We start from the raw sequence: 26,397 nt of genomic DNA on the forward strand, positions 1-26,397 counted from the left end.
GAAGCCACACCTTGGTTTTTGAATGGTTTCAGGAGTCGAATGGACTCCCAGAACAGATTAGGTTCGAGAACCAAGGTACCACTGTATACAACTTTTAGAAGACATCTGAAGGCAGCCCTGTATAGGGAAGTTTAAAATGTTTGATGTTTTATTATGCTTTTATATTTGTTGGAAGCTGCCCAGAGTTGTTATTACTATTATTTCCATGACTTTCCCATTACCAAATGTGCTTGGAGCTGACCTCTCTAGTCACCTTGCCCAAACCTGAACACTGAGTGTCTCCTTCATATTCACATAAAAATGTGCTGGCCATTTTCAATAGGCTATTTGTCATTAAGCAAATCACACAATGTTGACTTTCTCTAATAAAGAGGGCTTGGGTTCATCTAGATGTACCTTGATTGGAAAACCATCTATACAGTTAACTGTGAGAGCATGGATTACAGAGCCCACGTTTACCAAGACAAGCTATGGCAGGCATCCTTGAGAACAGCTAATATACAAGCATAGCAGTCACTCTGACAAAATGCTGAAAATGCTAACAGTGTCAGGGATCCTCATGGTAACAATTCCAAGATGACACTGGTGTGATAGGCCGATACAAATGCATTATGAAAATAAATATATGCAGTGCATATGGTACTTTTGATTCTTGAATACATATTTGCAAAACAGACTGTCATTGTCTTACAAGTCATAACCTATATTTTTCATGGTTTGTAAAATATCTGTTGGAAGTATAAGAAGTGAGACCCTGAAATATCTGTTTATGAGGGAATCCTGTCATCCACCTGTTGGAGAGGAATGCTGTTCAGTTCCATTCATCACAAAGTATCTACATACATGCTTAAAAATTACAAAATATGCAAGGTGCAAGATCATGGAATCTTATGAATTGCGTAGGTATAATCATCAAGAAGCAGACGTCGTCCCCCCCTTTTTTAATGTTCAACTAGTTGCAAGTGATTGTGGTTGGATCCCAGTCTCAATATTTGCATCGGAAAGATGAGAATTGTAAGAAGAGAGATTTTCATTTGCTTAAGTGACCCTATTGTTTCTTAAAGAAAGAAGAAATAGTTAATATTACATTAACATTCTTAACTAGTTCCTAAAATACTGGTGGTTTTTCAGCTCACTAATCTAAAACAAAAAAGGACATCTATTACATTTTTAAAATAATTAGGATAGAAAGTTGCTGATTTTCCCACGAGAGCCTATTTTCTTCATAGGTGAATTATTTAAAACCACAGCCACCTTCAGCCACATTGAATGATTGCTAATTTCAGTGTGACTTTTTCAGGGCAGTGCCCTACTTCTATTTAATGGTACTAAGAATGCAGATTCAGACACACCATCCATTTATATGCTGTATCTGGGCCAAGTGAGCCATATTCACTATCACTGTAATATATTAGGTTTGGTTTTTTGAAGGAACATAAATCCTACTAAAACATGACTGACTTTTCTCAGAACTATGCAACTCGTGGAGCAAAATTCTGCCTGCAGTTTTACAACAGGACTAATAATATGACTGTATTTGCTCTTATTATCATCTGTGTAAATACCAGAAGTCAACACTTAAATCTCTCATTCTATTTGTCTAAGAGCAAATGGATGTTTACGGGTGACTTGATGAACATATGCTTGCTTTTGGACTAACAGAATGAGAGATTTCAATGTTGATTTCTGGGTATTTACAGCAAAACAACACACTTTTAAAAGCAAATGAATAAATAACATATAAAAGCACCTGCAAACATATAAAAACAGTCACATGTGCTCACAGCCAATATAGAATCATAGAATCATAGAGACCACAAGGGCCATCCAGTCCAACCCCCTGCCAAGCAGGAAACACCATCAAAGCATTCCTGACAGATGGCGGTCAAGCCTCTGCTTAAAGACCTCCAAAGAAGGAGACTCCACCACACGCCTTGGTAGCAAATTCCATTGCCGAACAGCTCTCACTGTCAGGAAGTTCTTCCTAATGTTTAGGTGGAATCTTCTTTCTTGTAGTTTGAATCCATTGCCCCGTGTCCACTTCTCTGGAGCAGCAGAAAACAACCTTTCACTCTCCTCTATATGACATCCTTTTATATATTTGAACATGGCTATCATATCACCCCTTAACCTTCTCTTCTCCAGGCTAAACATACCCAGCTCCCTAAGCCATTCCTCATAAGGCATTGTTTCCAGGCCTTTAACCATTTTGGTTGCCCTCTTCTGGACACGTTCCAGCTTGTCAGTATCCTTCTTGAACTGTGGTGCCCAGAACTGGACACAGTACTCCAGGTGAGGTCTGACCAGAGCAGAATATAGTGGTACTATTACCTCCCTTGATCTAGACGCTATACTCCTATTGATGCAGCCCAGAATTGCATTGGCTTTTTTAGCTGCTGCATCACACTGTTGACTCATGTCAAGTTTATGGTCTACCAAGACTCCTAGATCCTTTTCACATGTACTGCTCTCAAGCCAGGTGTCACCCATCCTGTATTTGTGCCTTTCATTTTTTTGCCCAAGTGTAGTACTTTACATTTCTCCTTGTTAAAATTCATCTTGTTTGCTTTGGCCCAGTTGTCTAATCTGTTAAGGTCATTTTGAAGTGTGATCCTCTCCTCTGGGGTATTAGCCACCCCTCCCAATTTGGTGTCATCTGCAAACTTGATCAGGATGCCCTCAAGCCCATCATCCAAGTCATCTATTAATATGCACATCTATTAAGTTTTTTTAATTAGTAAATTGGTGTGGAGGAGAAGCGTTAAATTATTCCACCTTCCAGAGCCAGTGTGGTGTAGTGGTTAAGAGCGGTAGTCTCGTAATCTGGGGAAACGGGTTCGCGTCTCCACTCCTCCACATGCACCTTGGGCCAGTCACACTTCTTTGAAGTCTCTCAGCCTCACTCACCTTACAGAGTGTTTGTTGTGGGAGAGGAAGGGAAAGGAGAATGTTAGCTGCTTTGAGACTCCTTTGGGTAGTGATAAAGCGGGATATCAAATCCAAACTCTTCTTCTTCTTCTTCCCCCCTTTTCCTCAGCATGCAGCCCTTACTCTGCAGCTGCCAGGGGTTTTTTGTCATAGAGTTCAACATAAGGTAAAGGTAAAGGACCCCGGACGGTTAAGTCCAGTCGAAAGCAACTATGGGATTGCTGCACGCATCTCGATTTCAGGCTGAGGGAGCCGGCGTTTGTCTGCAGACAGCTTTCCAAGTCATGTGGTCAGCATGACTAAACTGCTTCTGGTGCAACGGAACACAGTGATGGAAACCAGAGCGCACAGAAATGCTGTTTACCTTCCTGCCACAGTGGTACCTATTTATCAACTTGCAGCGGTGTGCTTTCAAACTGCTAGGTTGGCAAGAGATGGGACAGAGCAACAGAAGCTGACCTTCCGATCGGCAAGCCCAAGGGGCTCAGTGGTTTAGACCACAGTGCCACCTGCGTCCCTATAGAGCTCCACATAATATAGATTTGACCCCTAGATCTGAAGTATTAGAGTTGCCTGGAAGTTAAAGATCCTTGCATCCTCGAACCTTCCTAAACTTTATGCTGCAAAAAGCTTTGCTGCAACGTGTACAAGCATCTAAACTGAGTCTTGGCTTAGAGGAAGCCAGTAGGAAGCCAAACAATCCAACTCAGCATCATGAGAAGCTCACACAGACCCTGGCAATGCTTTAAATGAGAGGGTAGGTCGATGAAAAGGGCAGTTACGCCTTGCCAATTTGCCCCAAGGCAACACTTGGCAAGGAAGCATGCAGGCCCAAGCACTGACTTGGGAGGTATCTATAATTGTATTCAATTTCAGGTATAAAAGTACAAACAGTGGAAACAAATAGAAATACCAGCTGCTGCACAGTAGTGCACTACAGAAGGAAAAACCCTTCAGGCTTCCTTTTTATGAAATGAAATGGTGCCAGTGGGAAGCTATGCCTAATCCAAAACAACAGGGAGTAATCCTTAGGTTTGCACCATTTCTTTTTGTATTGGATTAAAAAAAAAAAATCGCCTGTAAAAAGCATACATTGTTGTTGTTGTTGTTGTTATACAACATGAGGCATCTAAACAAGTGCAGCTTGTAGAAAACTGGCAGCCACTTCGACTGTGGCAAACGCACTGTGAAACAGCAACGAAAACAGTTGGTTGTCTCTTTCTTCATGACAGTGAGGAGTGCGATTGCTGGTTCTCCACCCACACACGCACGTCCCTTCCAAGCAACCTCTCTGCCTTCACACTTTCAACGCCCTCGCCGAGCATCAGTACTTTTAATTGTTGCACAAATTGCCAGATTCAGAGCAAAACTACAAGGTTACGCTATGACAAAACGAGCTAGTTAGGTAGGTTTTAAACGTGGATTAGTGGCTTGTGTGCAGTTATTTACTGTAATTTGTCAGCTAATCTTAATAGGTATTTTTAGGTTGACTGTTTTGATTTCAGGATTGTAAACTGATATGTTATTGGTGGGGAAATGATTTAACAGAAGGGGGTAGTAAGGGACTCCAGTCTCCAATGGTACAATTCTTTATTATAGCTTAATAGTTCTTGTATCACTGAGCCCGCCTTTATTTTGGTTTTTTCATTTGAAGTCTGCCCAGCCATTTTTCTTGGGGAAATATTTTAGGCAAAAATCCTGTGCACACTTTCTTGGGATGAAGCCTCAGTGGACTCAGGTTGGCTAACTTCTGAGTAGACTCTGTAATATTTTTGTGAGAATCTTGCATCTGATTGGCAGAACTAACAGCTTTGCATTCAAGACTAGAAACACTTATTTAAAAAATGGTTGCAGGCAGGAAGAAAGGATGCTGAGAAACGATAGTTGAGGAGGGCTAATCCCAAAGATCATGTATCTAAGATAAATTGTAGTCCTTGGGATGCTTTATATATTTTATATTTTTCCCATTTTCAAAAACACAAAAATATACCTTGGTAGCACATCTTGCTAGCCTCTCATGTCTAGCAACTGCCTACCAAAAAGTATGTGGAAAGCAATTAAAAAGAAGTTTTTATATAAAATTTTAGGAAAAGATAGTGAAATTGGGACTGCCTACTCAGAGAACTTAAAAGGAAATTATGAGTGGTAGTGAAGAGGTAGTTGGGGTGTATGTGTCAGTGAAGTGCCCTATTAGGATCCATCCCAAAAGCAGGCAGTAGCTGAGTGGAGTGCGGCTGCCCATTTTGTCACATGCATCAATTATATTACCTGTCAGTAGCAATCAAATGGTATCTGAATCTTTTTGAAATAAATAAAACTCCCACCAACCCTGATCATTGGCCATGCTAGCTGGCGAGGGCCGCAATTTAACCACCATTTAACTATTGACACTCTGCAAAGCCCTATAGGTTTAAAAGAACAAGTAAGCTCTCCTGAATTCCTTTGGGTTTTTTTCCTGTTCAAGTTCCCAGATTGTGGAACTTACTTCCTAGAACGATTTAGCAGCCCACTCTCTGTTAAAACATCTGTAGTTCACTTCAGTTTTTGAAATCTGTAATTTTTTCTGCTGCTGTTTTTCATGTATGACATGGTTTAATTTGTATTAAATTGTTTTATTGTGCCTGAAGAGCAGCATGCAAATACTTTTATAAGTGAATGCAGCTGCAGTTCTATGTATACGTGCTAGAGAGTAAGGTCCACCATATGCAATCAGACTTACTTCTGAGGAGAGGGTTGCATGGGCCTGCACTATAAATAAATACATAACAACCTAGACAAGGTTTGACCATAGATCTGCCCTGGAAAGCTTCCTCTTTAAATATTGGTTTGAAATCACCAATTCCTTGACTGCAGTTTTGAGAGTAAGAGAATCACCATAGATGCCCTTATGGCTTAAAGACTAGTTAAATCTTCATGAAGTTCTGCCTGTATTGATCTGTTTTTACACCAGATTTACTCTAAGGTTGCACATTGACCCTTGCAATGGAACCCATGTACATTTTGTCTCCTGGGTGTCTGGAACAATTCTTGCAAGTAACTCCTTATCTTGTGGCTTAGGTCAGCTGTACGTTCTTTATGGTAAGTCTCATTGATTTTTGTAGCACTCTGCTGCTTTGAGAGGCAAGCAGATTAAGCTCTTTAAGCGACAGAAAGAGTTGCTGGTATCATTCCACAAGGATGCCACCATTTCTAAGATACCAACATAATCTGTTTCTTTAGCGACATGACCACACACATTAAAAATTAAATGCAGACTGACTTGCATTTGCATTTGCACTTGCACTCAAATTAAACTCCAAGCTATTAGTCTCTGGGGGACAACAGAAAGATTTGGAGAAAACCACTAAAAACTATGATCCAAAGAGTTTATTAGCTAACCTTTACGAAGTCAAAAGCTCCTCACCCAAGTGATTCATTTGAAAAGCATTAAAGTGGGTCTTATCAGATAAATATCACCAATAAAAATATGTCCGTCTCTTTGGAAGTGTTTAGAATTCTTTCTCATTTTTAGCACAGCCAATTTGCCTTGACAATATCACAGGAGGAAAAGGATTATTTGCCTATCAGAAAAAAAGTTTGTGTATGAATAGCAAATGGATGATTTTTCAGTGGATTGAATTTTCTTACATACGTTTCATTCCTCCCTGTTCTGACACATTGGGATGCATTTATTGGCCCTTACAGTGGTACCTCGGGTTACGAACACTTTGGGTTACAAACTCCGCTAACCCAGAAGTAGTTGCTCCAGGTTGTGAACTTTGCCTCAGGATGAGAACAGAAATCGCACCGCGGCGGCACAGCAGCAGCGGGATACCCCATTAGCGAAAGCACGCCTCAGGTTAAGAATGGTTTTGGGTTACGAATGGATCTCCAGAACGAATTAAGTTCATAATCTGAGGTACCACTGTATTTGGTTTAAATTAGATCATCAGCTTCATGAGTTGCGCTTGAATCCACAAAAAGGTTATTATAGAGCTGGAAAAAAGGTGGAGACAAAAGCAACCAAAACGATTGTGGGGATGGATCAGCTCCTCTTATGAGGAAAGCCTTTAGTTGGAGAAAAGGCAAATCAGAGGGGACATTATAGAAATGTGTAAAATTATGCATGATGTGGACAGAGAACACCCCCCCCCCACAACTCTAGAACCCAGAGACAAGTAAAGAAGATGAAGGGTGGAAGATTCAGGACGCATGAAGTCCTGCTTCATACAGGATATAGTTAACAATGGGATTCACTACCACAAGATGTAGTAACGACTGCCAACTTGGATGGCTTCAAATAGGGATTCGACTAATTTTTTGAGGATTAAGCAAGCACAAAATTAGTAGACACACAGCCATGAAACACATTGGGTGACCAATGGCCAGTCACTGTCTCTTAGCCTAACACCCTCCACAGTGATACTGTGGTGATAAAATCAAAAGGTGGGGGGGGGGACACACACACACACCATATATGCCACCTTGAGCAACTTGGAGGAAATGTGGGATATGAATCTAATAAATAAATACAATTATGGCTTACATATTATCTCCAGTACCAGAGGCAGTATCCTTCTGAATACTAGTTTCTGGGGAACATGAGTGGGGGAGAACTGTTGTGCTCATGTCCTGTTTGTGGGCTTCCCATAGATGCTGGACTAGATGGGTTGTTGATTTGATGCAGCAGGGCGCTTCTTATGTTCTTATGCTTGTCCGAAGCCATGTTCAGCTTTATAGATTAAAACCGGTACCCTGAATGGGGCTTAGACATGCCCTTGCAAGCAGTGTAAGCGAACAAGAACTAGTGTCCTTTAGCAAGGATGTAGCTGAGCACTTCTTTGGGCCTGGGAGTTAGATACTTTGAGAATAAAAATTTGCAGTACTGCAAGTGGAGACGACAACAAAATGTTGCAGCGTATAGTGCTCCTGCTCAGGATTCCAGACAGCCAGTCATGCCCTGTTCCAGGATACTCCATTCTATGCCCCTTCCCCCATGTTTTCCATCCCTGCTCCCACTTAAGCAGCAAGTTAGGACTCCCACTTTATTTTTAATACTTCTGCACATCTTGAAGTTTCCGCAAACTAGTTATCACTCCCTTCTTGAGTGTTGTTGGCTACAAAAGGGCTGCTTCAGAAAGTATATCAGCCACCATCTCTATAAAGTCTCCTTTTCTGCAAGTGATTTTGAGTGCTCTACCAAGCCGGATAAATAACAGAAAGTTATATCACATAGAGGTGATGTGGGAGGCGAAGCATATATTCTCATAGTTTCCTCTAATACATCATATTGAAATGACCTTTTGATTTGCTAGGGGGCATCTGCTTCAACAAGATCAAGATGCCTTTTGACATGATCTCCTTCCTCCTTTTGGCTCCCTCCTAATAGCTTTTCCTTCTTTTTTTAAGTGATGGATGGGCAGATAGAGACGAAGTCATTGAAGGGTACGAAGCTGAGGCAAATGGGGGCATCACAATCAAGCTGCAGTCTCCGGACGTCGTGTCATTCGATGACTATTTTTTGAAAATACGGTTGGAAACCAACACGCGGAATCCCTGGTTCCCAGAATTTTGGCAGCACAGGTTCCAGTGTCGCATTCCAGGACATCCTCTAGAGAACCTCAACTTTCAAAAGAACTGCACTGGTAAATATATAATTTATTATTATTATTATTATTATTATTATTATTATTATTATTATTATTATTATTTTCCCAAACAAGAGCTTGCCCTGCCCTGCCCACGTGTCTTCTCTTTTTCCTGCTTGCACATTGCAGTAAAAGCCTACTTGAAATCATGGAGGAAACCACACCATCAAATCATGGTGGGGTGGTAGGCAAGGTGCTGTGTCAACATGGGGCAATCTCGACTTTGCTACTACTGTTCCTTGATGAACTAAGGAACTCTGCCCCTGGCACTCCAGAGGTGAATGTTCAATGATGAGATGTCTAACTGGTGTGTTAGGTCAGGCTTTACCCATTGTGGTGCTCTCCATATGATGTTGGATTCCAGTCTCCATCAGTTCCAGCCAGCATGGCCTAAGGGGCAGGGCTGATGGGAGCCGTAATCCAGCTGCATCTGAAGAGCACCGCATGTTGGGGAAGGCTGCCTGAGTTGTCCTCTGGCTCTGTTTAACCGGTTCTTAATTGGTTTTTCTCTCTTGCCGCAGCAAAGCAGAAGTTTTTGTTTGATTTTGAAATGAATTTGCAGGTGGTAAAATAGGAGAACAGAGTGAAAACCTGGCTTGATTGCCGACAAGGCCTGAGGCATTTTTTCAGACTTTCGCACATGGCGCTGAAACTGCCTTCGAGCATCTATCCTGCTGTTTGTGTGCACATTGTTAAAGAGGTCAGAAAGCAGACAAGAGCCATTTTAAAATCAAATGTGCAGTAGAGCCAGCGGACACACCTGCTACATACATGGGGAAAGCAAAGCAAACAAAAACCTGCTTTCAGCGAAATGTCAAAAAGACAGTGAGGTTATAATATAACTAGTGAGCTATCCCTGCTCCCAACTGAACAAATTGTTAATACAATTATTTTTTAGGAACAAAGGAAGATACTTTATGCCAAGTCAGACCAAGTCTATCTAGCTTAATATTGTCCATACTGATTGTTTGCTGCTCTCTATAAATTTACAGGAGTATCTATCTTTGCCTTCCCTGGATATTACGGAGGCTGAACCTGACTGGCACCATTTGCATGCAAAGAACGTGCTCTACCAATGGGGTGCAGTCTCTCCCTGTTATTATTTAGAGACAATCTCTGGGAGAGTGGGCTTGGCACCCCAGGTCTCCCCACCATTACCACCAGTAGGATTGTTCTGCGTGACAAATGGCCAAACCTCTTCTCGTCCACTGGGATAGGTGTGCCCCCCCCCCACCAGCAAGTGCCCCCATACTGAGGGGGTGGAAATGACAGATGGAGCAAATAAAAATGCTTGTTCAAAAATATATAATTTGGGCTTTTGGGGTGCATAGTATGCCCTGTATTAAGAAAAAATGCTTGGACAATGTGCAGATATATTCAGCAAAATCACATATTAAAATGTGTACATTAGCACTAAAATGCCAACGAACTGATAAATAACAAGGAGTAAAATGTTGGTGGATTTTCATGAGAGTTTTTAAAATTCACAAACTTGTGGAGAAATGTGGCAAATGGAAAAGTAAAACCATTTTCCCCTTCAAGATTAGAAATAAGAGGGATTCATAGATCTATTTCCCATAAACTTGTTCTTATCCTTTCTGAAAAGCATTCCATGCTAGTTTATATATTGAGGGGGTGGATTAGATTTTGGTGAGAGACAGGAAATGCAATGTAAATGTGTGGGATTCCCCCCCCCCCTATTTTCTTCAAAGTAATCACAGAAATATGCTGTGTTTGTACATTTTTTTTGCTCCTCTGAAAAGGCCCAGCACAGCTGATTTTTGTTCTAATCACTAATTTTAACCCCTTATTGATCAGAAGAGATAGAATTAATATGTGCAATATGGGGTTTTATGTTAGACGCCTAGATGCAACACTAAAGATCAGGGATAGCAAATTAATGTGCCCCAGCTTTACCTGCCTAGATATCTGGCCATGTTATTATGATGCACCGCTCATGGCTGATTTGCCCCATGCGATTTCCCTTTCAGATCAGCCCCACAGACTGCAGGTGTGATCTTCATTTTAAGTTTCCTTGGGAATTGTGGCTGTTTGCGAAATGGAGTTATAGCTTTGGACTTATGGAATGTGTCTTGGTATGCAATCTGTACTGTGGCTACTGGTTGGTTTACTGGCACATTAAAACAACATTAAGTGGGTCCATACAGGGAGAGATTGCATTATACACCCTGCAGCTTTCTGTCACGTCTTTGAAATTAGGATTAGTCTTGTGTTGGCACTGTGTCCCTTGAGCACCACTGGAAAGTGCCAATGCGCTAACCAAAGCTAAGGACAAAACACAGCATGGAACAGATTGCATGTTAAGGTCTGCATTCCCTGTGTCTAAGAGCATCAGTCTTGATCTTAAACAAGCTCGTCATGTTGAATGATGTGAACAGTCACTCAAGGGAACAGAGATCTCAGGAACAGAAAAGAATGGGATATTATGTGTGTGTAGACTACAGAGACGGAAGAACTGAATTAACCCTGAGGCTGAACATAAGAAGAGCCATGCCGGATCAGGTCACATGCCCATTTAGTCCAGTATCCTTTCCTCACAGTAGTCAATCAGATGCCTGTGGGAAGCCTGCAAGTAAACATTACTGCAAAAGCACATTCCCCACTTGGGAAAAACAGCAAATGGTGTTCAGAGGCATACCACTTCTGTTATTGGAATAAGTACACACTCATCATGACTATTAGACATTGACAGCCTTATCCTCCATGAATTTGTCTAAATCCTTTTAACGCCATCCAAATTGGTGGATATTACTACATTCTATGGCAGCAAATTCCATAGTTTGAATTATCTTGTAACTGGTTCCATTACTATGCCTCTTGTGAGTCTGGTAGCTCACAACAGAGAGCTAGTGTGATAGCTTAATCATGGTGTGTTACTAGCTGATAGTTCAAATTGAGCTAACCTTTGTGAGGTGGTTGTTCATCCATTTAGCCAGAAGTTTCTTACTTAGAAACCACACAGTGCTTCCAAAGAAAAAGGAAATCATGAGTACGGTGAATGAAAGGTTTCTTGCATGACACTACTGACTCCATACATTTTATCAGATACCTTGCAAAAGTATATTTAATAGTATTTCATATTTAACTATATACACAATAGTATTGAATATCTGAAATATTTTGCAGACAGCACAATGCGTTTAACAGATGATGGCTCCTAAGATATAATTTTTTTTTAATATACTCAAATTCAGGAAGGTAAAATGTTGCACTCAGCATTGGAAATGTTGATGAGTTTAAATATCAAATATTTGGTAATACCTGCTTCAACTCTGTATTCTACATGTTCCATGGCATAACTGTGTAATTAAGTGGGAAGTGTCAACGAAGCAGATGTACAGGGAAAACACACATTGCTGTGTTCAGATGTGTATATGGATGCTGATGTCAGCATTTGATGAAGAGAGTAGTGCCATTTTTTGATGATGACATCCAGTGGACTACTGGCAGCATTTTAGTGCCAAACTACATGTGATATTTATCACATAGTTTGTCCTTGAATGCAAAGTTTCCCCCCAAAATTGCCAGCAGGGCGTGAGACAACCTAGATCAAAACCCTGGCAAGGGAGATGGTGTGCTTTAACTTGTTATTCCATACTGTGCATCCAATCAGGTCCCTACACCTGCAGTTTGCAATGGGGAAAAGAGCTCTGATTTGCCCCACAATTTATGAAAGAAAAGTTTGTACTCAAGGACAAACTGCATGTTTATTGCCGTCTGTTGTTTGGTCTTTTTCTTTCGCGACATTCAAGCTTACTTTAAACTTGATACAAAAGCCTGGAAAGTTACAGCCTATGTCACCACCCCTTTCCTATTTTCCATTTTTTAATGCTATGGGGGAAAACATGTGAGGGATTGTCTCTCCAAATAAATATGTAGGATTTGTGACAGACCTGTGAGGAAGGTTAACTCATTTCTGTCCACCACTGCTGAAAGAAACCCAGCAGCAATTTCCCTCCATCTCCTTTACCTCAGGAATGAGGAAATCTCATTTCTGTCAACCCTAGCAATAGCTACCATACAAGCTTTACCTCAGTTTTTGATAACTAATTTGCTTCATTAACTGGGTTCAGGGTTTGGCATTAATTTCACCCTTTCTAATATTATCCCTTGGAAATTAAGTGGAATGCATATTAAGATGCCTGTTTTTTTCCACTGAGAGTGAGACATTCTAATTTTAACATTGTATAGAGCCTGGTGACACCAATGTTCGTGTCAGCTGAAGGATTCCAAATTGTTGAATGTTTTACTTTCCCTAATTTTCCAGCCGTGTATCTGAGCAAGAAACGAAAGTTCATGGCAGGGAAGAATGATGTGCTCCCTCTTGTGGACAAAATCTAGTCATTTCTCCTTTGTGAATGCTATTCGAGATAATTACAGTGGTACCTCAGGTTACATACGCTTCAGGTTACATACTCCGCTAACCCAGAAATAATGCTTCAGGTTAAGAACTTTGCTTCAGGATAAGAACAGAAATCGTGCTCTGGTGGCGCAGCAGCAGCGGGAGGTCCCATTAGCTAAAGTGGTGCTTCAGGTTAGGAACAGTTTCAGGTTAAGAACCTCTGGAACGAATTAAATTCTTAACCCGAGGTACCACTGTAATGTGTATATCTGTATCTCTTTCAATCTTGAGACATGAAAAGGTAAATTGAAGTGGACTGGACTCAAAAGGACTATAGGTCCATGCAGTGTTTCCTGTTCATATGATTTGAATACAGTGTATTAGGAACTGATTTGAATAGTTGCTTGATTTGAAACTTTAGGCTATTCCATAATTCACTGAAACTACATAATCAACACATTCTTCTCCACATTAGGTGGCTCGGAATCCTAAAAGTGTTTGTGCCAGCAGATAAAATGGTGGAACTACATCTTGTTTCAAAATATCCCATCACTATAGAAAATAGTGGGGGAAATTCACTCCTGTCCTCTCACCTACCACTTACATTCTCTTCTTATTGATAATTAATACTCATTTCTGGAAGAATTATGTTCCTGGTTCCCAAATATTGGCTCCTCAGAAGGACTTGACTATGTTTCCATGGGCTTTCCATGAAGGGCTAGAATACTGAACATCCCCTTTTCAGAAACTTCCCTAAATCTGAGCTCTTTATGGCGAAGCAGGAGATTTCAAAAGCACTGGAAAGAGGGAAAGGTGTCCTTTTCCTTCCCCTCTCTTGAAACCTCTCCCACTCTAGAAACCTCATCCACGCAACAGCAGGATGTATATGATAAAATAAATACATTAAATACCTAGGCAGGGAATATTCAAGGTATGCATAAGTATATAAGTTTGTAAACTAAAAGAAAAAAGAAACATGACCCTTAGTTCAGTGGTCCCATGGAACATTGAGGGTATAAATTTTCCCCTCTCAATATTTTACAATATTTGTGTCAGACAAATTCATTCTCTGGGTAAAGGAGAAAGCCCCACTTCCAAGAAACTGGTGAATAAATATTAGTCATGGCACAGACTCTTTCTCCCTCATCTCCCCTAATTTGTGTTGGCTCTAGCATGCCTATTGGGCTGTCATGTCATACATCTGCCCGAACACTGCTGCTGAATAAAGTATTCCAGATCTGTCCAGAAAATACCTTTCAGCTAAGTATCACTAGAAACTTCCCAATGGCGAGAGCTGTTCAACAGTGGAACAGATAGACTCCTTGCTTGCAGTATTTATGCAGAGACTGGATGGCTATCCATCAGGGACGCTATAGATGCAACTTGCATTGCAAATCCTGCATTGAGTTTGACTAGATGATCCCGGTGGTCTCTCCCAACTCTGTAAATCCAAGTAATTCAGACACAGGTTGCCTTGCTTGCTATTAGCAGCCCATGTTTTCCACCATTACCTCTCTGGTTGTTGCAGCTGTAATTAGCTAGTCAAAACAACTTTTTAGGGGGGGAAATTGAAGGTTGCGTTGCAATCAATAACCACCACCATCTTCACAACCTCAATCAATAGCACAGTGTGAATAGATCTGGGACAGTTTAATCTCTACAGTTGCAATAGAACGCATTGATTAATTAATGTTTTCAATTAGCCTCCTTTGTAATGTAAAAAGGAAAGGTTCTGACATCTCAATTTGAAACAGTTGAGTGTCAGTTCCATATTATTCCTCCAATGTTACTTCAGAAATGCTTTAAAACTTCTGCCCATATGGCTTTGCTTTAGAACAGAGGGGCCTAACCTTACTCAAGACAAGGGTTATAGTGGCCCACAGTCAAAGTTTTTTTATGTTTTTACAAAATGATAAATTGAGAGGAGAGTTGTCACAAAACATTTATTTATAAGGGGAGTTGTCACACACACACACAAACACAAACAAATAAAAATGGGGAGCCTGGAGAGCAAAAAAACAAAAACCCTTTGGCCTAATGACACCACAGTGGAAGACCCATACCAACACTAAAATAATAATAATAATAATAATAATAATAATAATAATAATAATAATAAATTTATTTCTTTTTTAAGATAAAAAATGGGGATGAATCTTGGGAGTCCACAGAAAGCAATGGCAGATAATCCACAGCCCATGTACACCACTGGGCTGTGGGCTATCTGCCATTGCTTGTTAGCATGATAACATAACATGCAACTGATACCTATTCCGCTGGGAGATGCTTTGCTTGAACCATTCTGCAAAGAAGCTCTATACTTTTCCTAGAGCAATATTTGAGCAGCTATGGAGGTGGTGCCATTGCACTAAAATTCATGTGATTGACATACAAGTAACAGTGCTCCAGTCTGAGATATCAGAAATGTTAGGCTGGGAGCATGGCTGCTGAATGGAGAACATTGTTTTTGTCAAATTTACCTGTGTTTGAGAGCAACCTGGTGGAAGGCAGTAATCACCCACCTTGCTCAAGATATGACTAAGGAGAGCCTAAGTATGCTGTTTGATCACTTGGTCCTTTTGCCTAAATATTAAGAAGTCTCAAATACCTTCTTTCTTTTTTTTGCACAAAACACAAAACTTTCAGATATTTACATTGCCACAAGGGACACAGGTGGCACTGTGGTCTAAACCACTGAGCCTAGGGCTTGCCGATTGGAAGGTCAGCGGTTCGAATTCCCGCTATGGGGTGAACTCCCATTGCTCAGTCCCAGCTCCTGCCAACCTGGAGAATGCAGGCAAAATCTTGTCAGCATCAGCTGAATGTATTTTGAAATTACTGGCGTGTGGGTTAAACCACAGAGCCTAGGGCTTGCCACTCAGAAGGTTGGCGGTTCAAATCCCCATGACGGTTTGAGCTCCCATTGCTCGGTCCCTGCTCCTGCCAACCTAGCAGTTCGAAAGCATGTCAAGGTGCAAGGTACCACTCCGACAGGAAGGTAAACGGCGTTTCCGTGCGCTGCTCTGGTTTCGCCAGAAGCGGCTTAGTCATGCTGGCCACATGACCCAGGAATACTATCTGCAGACAAACGTCGGCTCCCTCAGCCAGTAAAGCGAGGTGAGCACCGCAACCCCAGAGTCGTTCGCGACTGGACTTAACTGTCAGGGGTTCTTTACCTTTTTATTTACATTGCCGCCACTAAACATTGATACATATTTTTCCCAAAAATGTGGTGGAGTAGCACGCAGATGCCACACATAATGAAAACAACACTTTGATGCTATTGGGGATGATTGTGTACTTGATACTAAGCCATAGGTGCAAGCAGAGAAGACAACTTTGCATAATAGGCTCGTAAGGATCATAATAGAATTGTCGTATTTTCTGTTGCGTGAAAACAGAGAGATAAAGAGCTGTCCTGTGTAGGATTAAGGAAAGAAGGCTGACGTTTTGGATTTATCTCTTCTGGCATATGGCACAATTGTGGGCCCCCTCCAATACATGAGGGAGGCTTTGAGAATGGCACAGAAGCACCAAAAGAGAACATTCGAGTCTTTTTTGTGATTGCATGTCTTCCTTTCAGTGATATGTATGGGGACCAGGGGCGTCACTGGGGGGGTGGGCCACCCCGGGTTCCAGGGGAGGAGGCGTGACTCTCAGCATGCCCACCCCACAACTCATAAGTTGCTCAGTGCAGCAGCTGGCTTACACAGCACACACTTTGCTTTTTCCTTCCTGCTGGGAAGAGCCATAGAAGCACAGCTCTGCCCTGCCAGGGCTCCACCCAGCAGCCTGGCACATTTCACCAGGGCACTGCCCTCCCAGGGGGCACAAAGGTGCTATCTTCAAGGGGTGACATTTGGCACCTCCACCTAGAGCCTCAAGCGCAAGCCAGAGCAAATCCAGTAGCTTTGGGCTTAGAACTCACCACAGTACTGCAAAAGCATTAGCTGTGCTTGCTTTACTCAGTCCACCTGGACCTGGGGTACCATCCGCCCACACCCCTTCAAGTCACAGTGAGCATTTTGCATTCCCCCACAATGCTTTTGTGGCACCTCATTTGCCGCTAAGCATTGTGGGGGAATGCAAAACGCTCACTGTGACTTGAAGGGATGTGGGCGGATGTGGGGGGGGTGTGACAAAAAAATCCAAACTGGGTACCACTTGGGCTTGCTATGCCTCTGATGGGGACATCTCATCATAGAATAGTGGGGAAAGGGAGATGCAGGAGAGGCTAACAGTACATTATATACAAATGGGGATAACGGAATCCCATACCCTTTTAAAAAGAAGAAAAGAGCAGTCACTTGGGGGGGGGTAATTTAGAAGAGGGAAGCAGCATGTGGGTGTGCACTTAACTTTGTTCACAGGTTCCCTAAAAAAAAACACCCAATATTTATATATAAATAAGGTCTGGTATTTTTGTATGTTTAAATTTCATCCTATGCAATATCTTTAACTTATAGGCAATGAAAGTTTGGAAGAAAACTATGTCCAGGACAGTAAAATGGGATTTGTTATCAATGCCATCTATGCTATGGCTCACGGCCTCCAAAGTATGCATCATGCCCTTTGCCCAGGACACATTGGACTGTGTGATGCCATGAAGCCCATTGATGGAAACAAACTCTTGGATTTTCTGCTCAATTCTTCATTCATCGGCGTTTCAGGAGAGGAAGTTCGAATTGATGAAAATGGAGATGCTCCCGGAAGGTAAGCAACCATGGCGTCTTGCCTTGTTAATCCTAGCTTGTACAATTGAAGCAAGAAGCTGATACTTTTAACACTGTAAATCAGGGGTGGTGATGGGGGGCACTGTGCTCCTCTAGTTGCTGCTGTACTTCAACTCCCATAAGCCCTAACCAGCATGGCCAATCGTCAGGGATAATGGGAGTTGTAGTTCAGCAACATCTGGAGGGCCGCAGGAACCCCATCTCTGCTATATAGTACAGCAGATGGCTAGTATCAGTAAGGGGGAGCAACTTAGCCAACCATCATGTTAATCAACAAAAGAAAAAGCCATTGAGTTCCTTCCTTCATATGATAGCGTTAGGCACCAGTAAAGAAGGTATGGCACAGGTTCCAATGAAGCAAATATAAAACCCAAAAAAGTTTCATGTAAAGAACTGTTGGGGGAAAATATTTCATTTTCATACTTCTTTTTAATAAGAATGTTTATATGTTAATTACCTGCAGTAGAGGTTTAAAGCTCAGTTATATGAAAATACTGTTATGCTATTAAGCTTCAAATTCACACATTTTGCTGCAGCATTCCAATATAATATAGCAAAAAGGTAATACTTTTCCTATTAAAAAATGAACAAACACCACTTGTGTAAGAAGCCTATGATGGACTCAAAGCTTTAATATAAGGTGTGCAAAGCTGAGCAAGAATGCACTCCATATAAGTTTATTCACAAAGAATCACTCATTTTTATATTAAGAATTCTTAATTACGGTACATTTATTTTCTTCATTGGAGAAATAATAGAGGCCTTTATATTTGACCATGTTTCTATACAAATATATTCAGTAAGTATCAAAGCAGGAACAACAACAAAATGCAAGGATACATATCAAAAACATTTTATGCTTTGCTGATTATTTCATAATTGACTTCTTTGATGGATCTATTTATGAGCCACAACTTAAATAAACTGTGTAGACTGTCAAATGTTTTTATTTTTTGCATACTGTGTGCATCAAATTAATGATAGAAAGCGAAGTTCTGTTCCAAAACATGATTCGTGTAAGATACGAATCTTACATGTGCAGCATTTGCTAACCAGCCCCAACTCAGATGTTTTTGACTACAACTCCCATCAGTCCCAACTAGCATGCTGTAAAAACAACTATTTAAAATATTCAGAAAATTAAAGTAAAAACAGCAATAAACTAAAAACAGACTAGCAGGTGCTGAAAACAGTGCAGTGAAGGCACTTACCTGATGTCACTAGGCAGATTCCCAGAGTATAGATGCTGCCACACAAATTAGGAACTGGTATTGTGTGGCACCTGTAACAGTGGCAGTTCTGCACATCAGAGTGGTTGAGCAGGCATATTATGGGGTAAGGTGATCTCAAAGGTAAACCGGTCCCAAATTGTTAAGGACTTTATATATTAATAGTAACACCTTGAAATTAGCCTGGTAGCAAATTGGCAACCAGTGTTGATACCTGAGCACAGGTGTTCTATGCTCATTCCTTTTAGCAATTGTGCTGCTGCATTCTGCACTAACTACAAACTATGTACTTAAGAAATATTAAGTGAATATATCCCTGTAGATCTTGTGGGCTGGTGTTGGCCGTAGTAAAGATCTATAACAAATATTAAAGGGGAAAATTCTTCAGGTGAGACATACCGGTAAATAGCCCTGAGTCCTTCACTAGCGCATCAAAACAGGCTAATCTAATGTTCCTTCACAGAAGATAACTGGCTTCTGGGGAAAAAAGATAAATGATGTTTATGCAGCCTGGGGTTTCCAAAACTGGGAGGCTTTTTGAGCATCTGGCAAAGTGTGATAAATAGCTGGCATTTTATGGACAGATTAGGGGCCACAGGTTTGACTGGCCATCTATCTGTACTTCATCAAAACACATTCCAAATTCTAGTCAGGTTTTAGTGTCCGCTATATGCTCAAAAGCAGAACATTAGAATTAGGCTCAGTCAACAGCAGGTGTGTCATTAAGGCTGCAGCCCCACTGAACTCAATAGGACAAGCATAAGATTGTAAGGTGACATTACAGATGTAAGAAACCATGTTGTCATGACAATGTGCATCAGGTTTGTGTGTTGCCCAGGGTGGTAATGCATCCTGCTTTAACTAGAATAGCCTTCTATTTGAAGGGCCATAAGAAGGCAGGCCTCTATTTGAAGTCATCCTCTAGTTTCAGAGATGTCCAGTCTAAGATCAAGAACTGTAAGAAGGGAGAGCAGGTGCCTTGAAGATGCCACACAACAGTTGATGACTGTGCAACAGACTGAACAACTGCACTGGTCCAAAGTCTTCCTTGCCATGATGAGATTTTTGTATTTCTATTTAAATTATAGTGATTCTTTCCAAATATGTATCTATACATAGTGTTATGAGTTGGGGGGGGTGCCAGACCCCATAATCCCTGGATCTAGCAAGTGTTAAAAACTAATAAAATCTTCTAATTCTGGGAAATAGCCAAGCTAATAGTTTCCTGGTGAGGTGATGGGGTTTAAGGGGTTCAGTGTAAGATAGCAAATGTGTGGGGTCCACTCCCTCAACAGAAAACGACATAGTTTGGAGCAGAAATGGCAGAGAAGTGATCTAGAAGGAAAGCAGCAAGCTAGAGAGAGAAACAGAACGTGTCAAAGCACAAGGAGACACAAACCCTGACAAAGTGCCTGGAACTCCTGGAATCACACGCCATTCAGAGATTGGGATGGCATGCAACACTATAAATCAGTTTATGCAAATTTTGTGCACCTCTGTGTCCTGTTTTGCCCACCTTCTTTTAATGATACGCTTCCTCTTTTCTGGCCACAGGAGTTTGCATTTTATAACAAACTGTGCCTTGTTTCATAATGCAAACTGCGGTATGGTAACAAAGCATGGTATCAAACCAGGATCTAGTTTGGTTTGATAACTAGCTATGGTTTGCACAAACCATAGTTTCCAACATTCCCTGTTGTTTTAAGAGCCCCTAGCAAACTGGGGGGAAGCTCATAAAAAAATACTTGAAATGTTTACAGTCGTACCTCGTGTTGTGTTCACTGCAGGTTGTGAACAGCATAGGTTACCAATGTGCAGAACCAGGACGTAACAGAATGGATTACTTCTGGGTTCGGTGGGTCGCGCATGTGCAGATGCGCCAAATCGCAGCCCACGCGTGCGCAGAAGCGGCACTGCAGGTTGCGGACTGCTCAGGATGCGAACAGGGCTCCGGAACGGATCCCATTCACATCTAGAGGTACCACTGTACATTTAAGCATACAGAAACTGAAGTAAGATGCCCTTGGAACTTTTGGGCATGAAATCTTCCGGAAATACAGTTTACAATTGACTTGCAGAAATGTGAGAAAGGAATTATCTTGTTTCAACCTCAAGGGGAGAAAAAGATTGGGGCACTGTCCTTCTGCTCTTCAGAATCTGTTTGATTTGCCTGCTCCTCATTACTATTCAGGACACAAGCACCTGTCTGGCTTTTCTGTGCAGTTTTTCTCTGCATCTGTATGGTTGTAACACTCAAGGGAGCAAATGCCTTTGCCTGAGTCTAAAGCCACCAGCCAAACAGACCAAGCAGCTGCCCCGAAAGTAAAGGGTTTCTAGCTGCTTCTTTCTCCTGTCCCTGAATCTTGATCAAAACACTCCTCTGCTTGCCACCCACAACCATCTTTTCTTCTCTATCTCAACAACCAGCTTGTCTGTCTAGACTCAGTGGTGATTCCGCCTCCTCCTTCCTCTGCTCCTTTCACTCCTACTTCTTTCTCCCCCACCTTGAAATTACTGCTGTCAATCTTCCCTTTTGCACAATCCCTTTTCCCTGTAAGAAGAAAAAGCAGCATATTGTGGTGGCAGCAAACGACTTCTTACAATGTAGTGCTGGTATGCGGTGGGCAAGGAGCGTGGGCAAAGGATGAAAAGCCTTTGGAAGCATGTAGGCTGACTTTGTTTTGGTCTTCTGCAAACATAGCCCACCTCCCATGAGCAGGCGAACAGCAGATTTTCCACTTGGATAACTAAATGTTCATGAGATGCATGCAAAGCCGCCTTCCATCCATTATTAAACAGAACCCTGTGATTAATTTATGTCAAGGATTCTCAGAGCACATCATAAGAAGCCTCCGTAAGTCAATGAGAACACGGGTTGGGCCTCCACAGGTTTAACAAAGACAGGTGGCTCATCTGCCAGATCGCGTTAAAAAGATTTGCCTGCTGTTCCCTGAGAGAAGGTGCCAGGAAGGGAAAAGAAAAGAATGGTCCCTGAGCCGTCAAGCTTATCTTATCAATGACAGAACCACTTCTTTGAACCTGGGACTTGCCTCATTCACAGGCAAAATGGGGAGGTGCAATTTGAAGGGCCAATGGAATTTTAGTGGCTGTTGCATACAAAGATTACAAATGGAGACTGATAAAACTAATGCCACTCCCCATGAGTGTTGGAGAGGCACTGATATTTCAAACCCCTGGTGACCACACCACAGCTTGTTGTTGTTCAGTCGTTCAGTCGTGTCCGACTCTTCGTGACCCCATGGACCAGAGCACGCCAGGCACGCCTATCCTTCACTGCCTCCCGCAGTTTGGCCAAACTCATGTTAGTAGCTTCGAGAACACTGTCCAACCATCTCATCCTCTGTCGTCCCCTTCTCCTTGTGCCCTCCATCTTTCCCAACATCAGGGTCTTTTCTAGGGAGTCTTCTCTTCTCATGAGGTGGCCAAAGTACTGGAACCTCAACTTGAGGATCTGTCCTTCTAGTGAGCACTCAGGGCTGATTTCTTTGAGAATGGATAGGTTTGATCTTCTTGCAGTCCATGGGACTCTCAAGAGTCTCCTCCAGCACCATAATTCAAAAGCATCAATTCTTCGGCGATCAGCCTTCTTTATGGTCCAGCTCTCACTTCCATACATTACTACTGGGAAAACCATAGCTTTAACTATACGGACCTTTGTCGGCAAGGTGATGTCTTTGCTTTTTAAGATGTTGTCTGGGTTTGTCATTGCTTTTCTCCCAAGAAGCAGGCGTCTTCTAATTTCGTGACTGCTGTCACCATCTGCAGTGATCATGGAACCCAAGAAAGTGAAATCTCTCACTGCCTCCATTTCTTCCCCTTCTATTTGCCAGGAGGTGATGGGACCAGTGGCCATGATCTTAGTTTTTTTGATGTTGAGCTTCAGACCATATTTAGCGCTCTCCTCTTTCACCCTCATTAAAAGGTTCTTTAATTCCTCCTCACTTTCTGCCATCAAGGTTGTATCATCAGCATATCTGAGGTTGTTGATATTTTTTCCGGCAATCTTAATTCCGGTTTGGGATTCATCCAGTCCAGCCTTTCGCATGATGAATTCTGCACATAAGTTAAATAAGCAGGGAGACAATATACAGTTCCTCCTTTATCTTCCCTTTCAGACACTGCTAAAAAAGACTACAGAGATTTCTTCAGACACTGTTAAAATACATTCAGTCAGAAACCTCCTCCCTGTATAAAGAAACTGATAAATAACATCATCTGATTCTGTGTGTTAAGGACTGACGCTGCAGATTTTGTAGTGAATTTAAAATACTAGTATTATTGAAATGAACTACAGTTTGTTTGATTGCAGTGAATCCATCCTAGAGTTGGTTTCTTGTAATGGTGCTTTTAATTTGTTTTTCTGTTCTGGTCTTGTGAGGTGCTTTGAACACATTAATGTGGAAAAGTGACAATAATAATACAAATAAATAACCACCAAGCTTTTTTTCTGTCTTAAAATGAAAATCATATATACAATTATTTCCATTTTTATTTCAATAACTCAGCGTTGCATGATTGTGCTTTACATTACTTAATTTAAATGAAACACAGATAATCACTGACACAGGATGGCATCTCCATACTGCTAAAGCCGAAAGTACCAGCAAGACGGTGGTTCTTCGATAAATTTACATTAACAGGCAGGTGCCCCAAGTAGTTGCCTAGCTTATCTTTAGAGTTGTGCTGGCTCTGGGACCAGGCAGTTATTTCATTGACCTGACTTGATCCTGACAAACTGAAGGGAAGTCGTGGCCCAAACAGTCACTTCTAATGATTTGATTTCACATGAAGAACATGAGCTGAAAGAAGTTAATGGGAAGAAGTCTTCCATTTAGAAGCTGAGCAGAACAGGAAAAAGAGACTCTGGTCCGCCTAGAAATGTTTAATTTGACTTACCGCACTCTGCTCTTCTCCCCCAGGTATGACATCATGAACCTGCAGCACATAGAAGCTAACCATTATGATTATGTTTATATTGGGACGTGGCACGAAGGGGTGTTGAATATTGATGACAATAAGATTCAGATGAACAAAAGCGGAATGGTCCGGTCAGTGTGTAGTGACCCCTGTTTGAAGGGTCAAATTAAGGTATGTTGCCAGTGCTTGCTCATCTGAGGTATCTCTATTGTGCGGCGGGTGGGAGAGTCACCATTAAGATAAATCGTAGCCCTCCCTTGGGACAGAGTGCAATCTGTGCCGGGGGCAAATCTGTCATGGATGCTTTAGCTGAGAGTCTTGCATTGCAGGGGGTTGGACTAGATGACTCTCAGGGTCCCTTCCAACTTACCATTCTATGCCCTCCCCACCCTCCCATGGTGACCCAACCCTCCTGAGCATATCTTTGGAGGGTGTGAGGGGCTGAAGCGAGAGTAATAAGAAGTCATCTCCTGCTTCCACTCTTGGAAGGAGAGACTGGATCCAAGTTTCAGTTTGTTTCCTGGGTATCACCCTGCCACTGTGACATTAATTTATTTCACTAGCATTCTCTCTTTAAACTTCTAACAAATGCTTGTCCCTTTGGATACATGAAAAACCTATTGATCTTGCACATGAAACCTGGCTTTAGTTTGTATAATTAGAACTTTGGTTTCTTCCTTAATTGACTTTCCTTAATGGGGCAGACCGCATTATGAGTACAATATGTGATGTAAACGTTACTGAACCAAACCAATACCTAGCATATTAGCAAGTTGTAAAATGTAACAGCAGATCCCTTGAGTGGGATCTGTGCTCCCACCTCACAAGCAGTTTTGAACGGCATGCAAAATACCTACCTACCAACTCAGTTTATAACTCACTAAAGGCAATTTGCCATCCACCATGCTCACGTGGCATAAAAGGAGGTATTAATGAGAATATATTGCATGTATAAAGTTAGCTTGCAGGAGCAAAACCTTCCTTTAAAAGGGGTCTGGGAATAATTTTTTTGGGAAAAAAAACCCTTCAGTTTTAAAGGTAAGTGGAGTCCAAAAAGATCTAAAGAGCCACAGGTTCTCCATCACTAATTTAGTTCAGTATTTACGTGGAGAATTGTTTTTAGACAAAGGTATCTACTTCTCCGCTGCTACAACCAAGGATTCTTTTATATAGAGATGTCAAGGACTGAACTTGGGAACACCTGCATGCAAACCATGTGATCTTATGCACGGAATCTGTATCCACTGTAGTTTCCGGGTTTATTTGTTTGCTAGCTTGTGGAGTGGGAGACGAGAAGGAGTGTTGGAAAGTACAAATCAGAATTTGTACTTGTAAAAAATTAATTTAGACCAAGCAAGTTGAGACATGAATACAAGTTGAAAGATTCAGTTATCACTATTTCCCAAGGCTGTGTTTCACTGCACTATACATTATATTACTGTAGGGGGGACAGAGTGAAATCGAGATGTCATTTAATATATTTTTAAATAATGTTTTCCATTGTTTTGGGTTTTTTATTGCAGGTTATAAGGAAGGGAGAAGTGAGCTGCTGCTGGATCTGCACAGCTTGTAAGGAAAATGAGTTTGTGCAGGATGAGTTCACATGCAAAGCTTGTGACCTGGGATGGTGGCCCAACACAGAACTGACAGGTATTGCAACTGAGAGGGAGAGTGTGCTTAAATACAAAGGGGAAATGCCATGGCACTAACAAAAGTGTGTGTGTGTGTGTGTGTGTGTGTGTGTGTGTGTGTGTGTGTCTGTCTCAGGGCATTGGTCCATTGAGCTCCATATTGTTGACACTAACTGGGAATCGCTCTCCAGGGTTTCAGGGAGGGATGCTCCATTCCTGGAGATGCCAGGAATTGAAATCTTGTGGCTGCTGCACGCCTATGTTATATACTGAGAGTCTTCAAAGGCCCTTCTCTGGGTGCCCATGTCATCTATTTAAGGTGGGGATCAATGGAGAAGAGAGCCGTGGCACCTCACTCATGTACCGGTAACTTTTTTCTCAGAAGCTCATCTAGTGCCTTTGATCATGCCAGGCACAGAACTTTTTATTTTCCCACGTCTTACTTCCATGTACAGTATTTATCCCCTGCTATTATTGTTTCCAGCATGGCCTGTTTCTGTTTGGGGTGTGTGTGTTTGTGTGTGTGTGTGTTTCAAGTATTGTAAACCACTCTGAAAATGTTGAATTAAAGAGTGGCAAATCAATCAATCAAGGGTCTTTAGGCATTCCCCCCCCTTAAAGATGGCCTTCAAGTCATTAACTCAAGCTTGTACAACTGCTCTGTTCCAAAAGCTTGGAAATGTATATTTTAAAGAATCCAAAACAGCAGGTATATTTACAATAGTTTATCACCACATGTCTTATTATGCTTGACTATAGCAGCACTGAGCTTGTTGGAACATTGTGAGGGAGTAAAATTGTGTGTGACTAAGAATTATTTAAAACATCCAATCCATACATTTCTTGGAAACCCCTATGCCTTTTTCCTGTGCACAGCAGGCACATAAAATGCAAGCATATACAGACATTACTGTACATTCCCATACCTACACTTTCAAAACAATAACT

The 26,397-nt window shown here is 41.6% G+C and overlaps 1 protein-coding gene across 2 annotated transcripts in view; it reads left to right on the forward strand.

Annotated features, from left to right (window-relative positions):
* GRM1 (glutamate metabotropic receptor 1) overlaps window positions 1–26,397 on the forward strand; it is a 162,740-nt gene that overhangs the window by 110,465 nt on the left and 25,878 nt on the right. For both annotated transcript variants that reach the window (XM_033143945.1, XM_033143946.1), the window contains exons 4-7: window positions 8,317–8,552; window positions 17,385–17,631; window positions 23,821–23,989; window positions 25,342–25,468. In XM_033143945.1, coding sequence (XP_032999836.1) covers window positions 8,317–8,552; window positions 17,385–17,631; window positions 23,821–23,989; window positions 25,342–25,468 — 779 coding nt within the window. The remainder of the gene's footprint in view (window positions 1–8,316; window positions 8,553–17,384; window positions 17,632–23,820; window positions 23,990–25,341; window positions 25,469–26,397) is intronic.

The sequence above is a fragment of the Lacerta agilis genome, chromosome 3 (assembly GCF_009819535.1).
Source record: "Lacerta agilis isolate rLacAgi1 chromosome 3, rLacAgi1.pri, whole genome shotgun sequence".
In the NCBI taxonomy this organism is placed as follows: Eukaryota; Metazoa; Chordata; class Lepidosauria; order Squamata; family Lacertidae; genus Lacerta; species Lacerta agilis.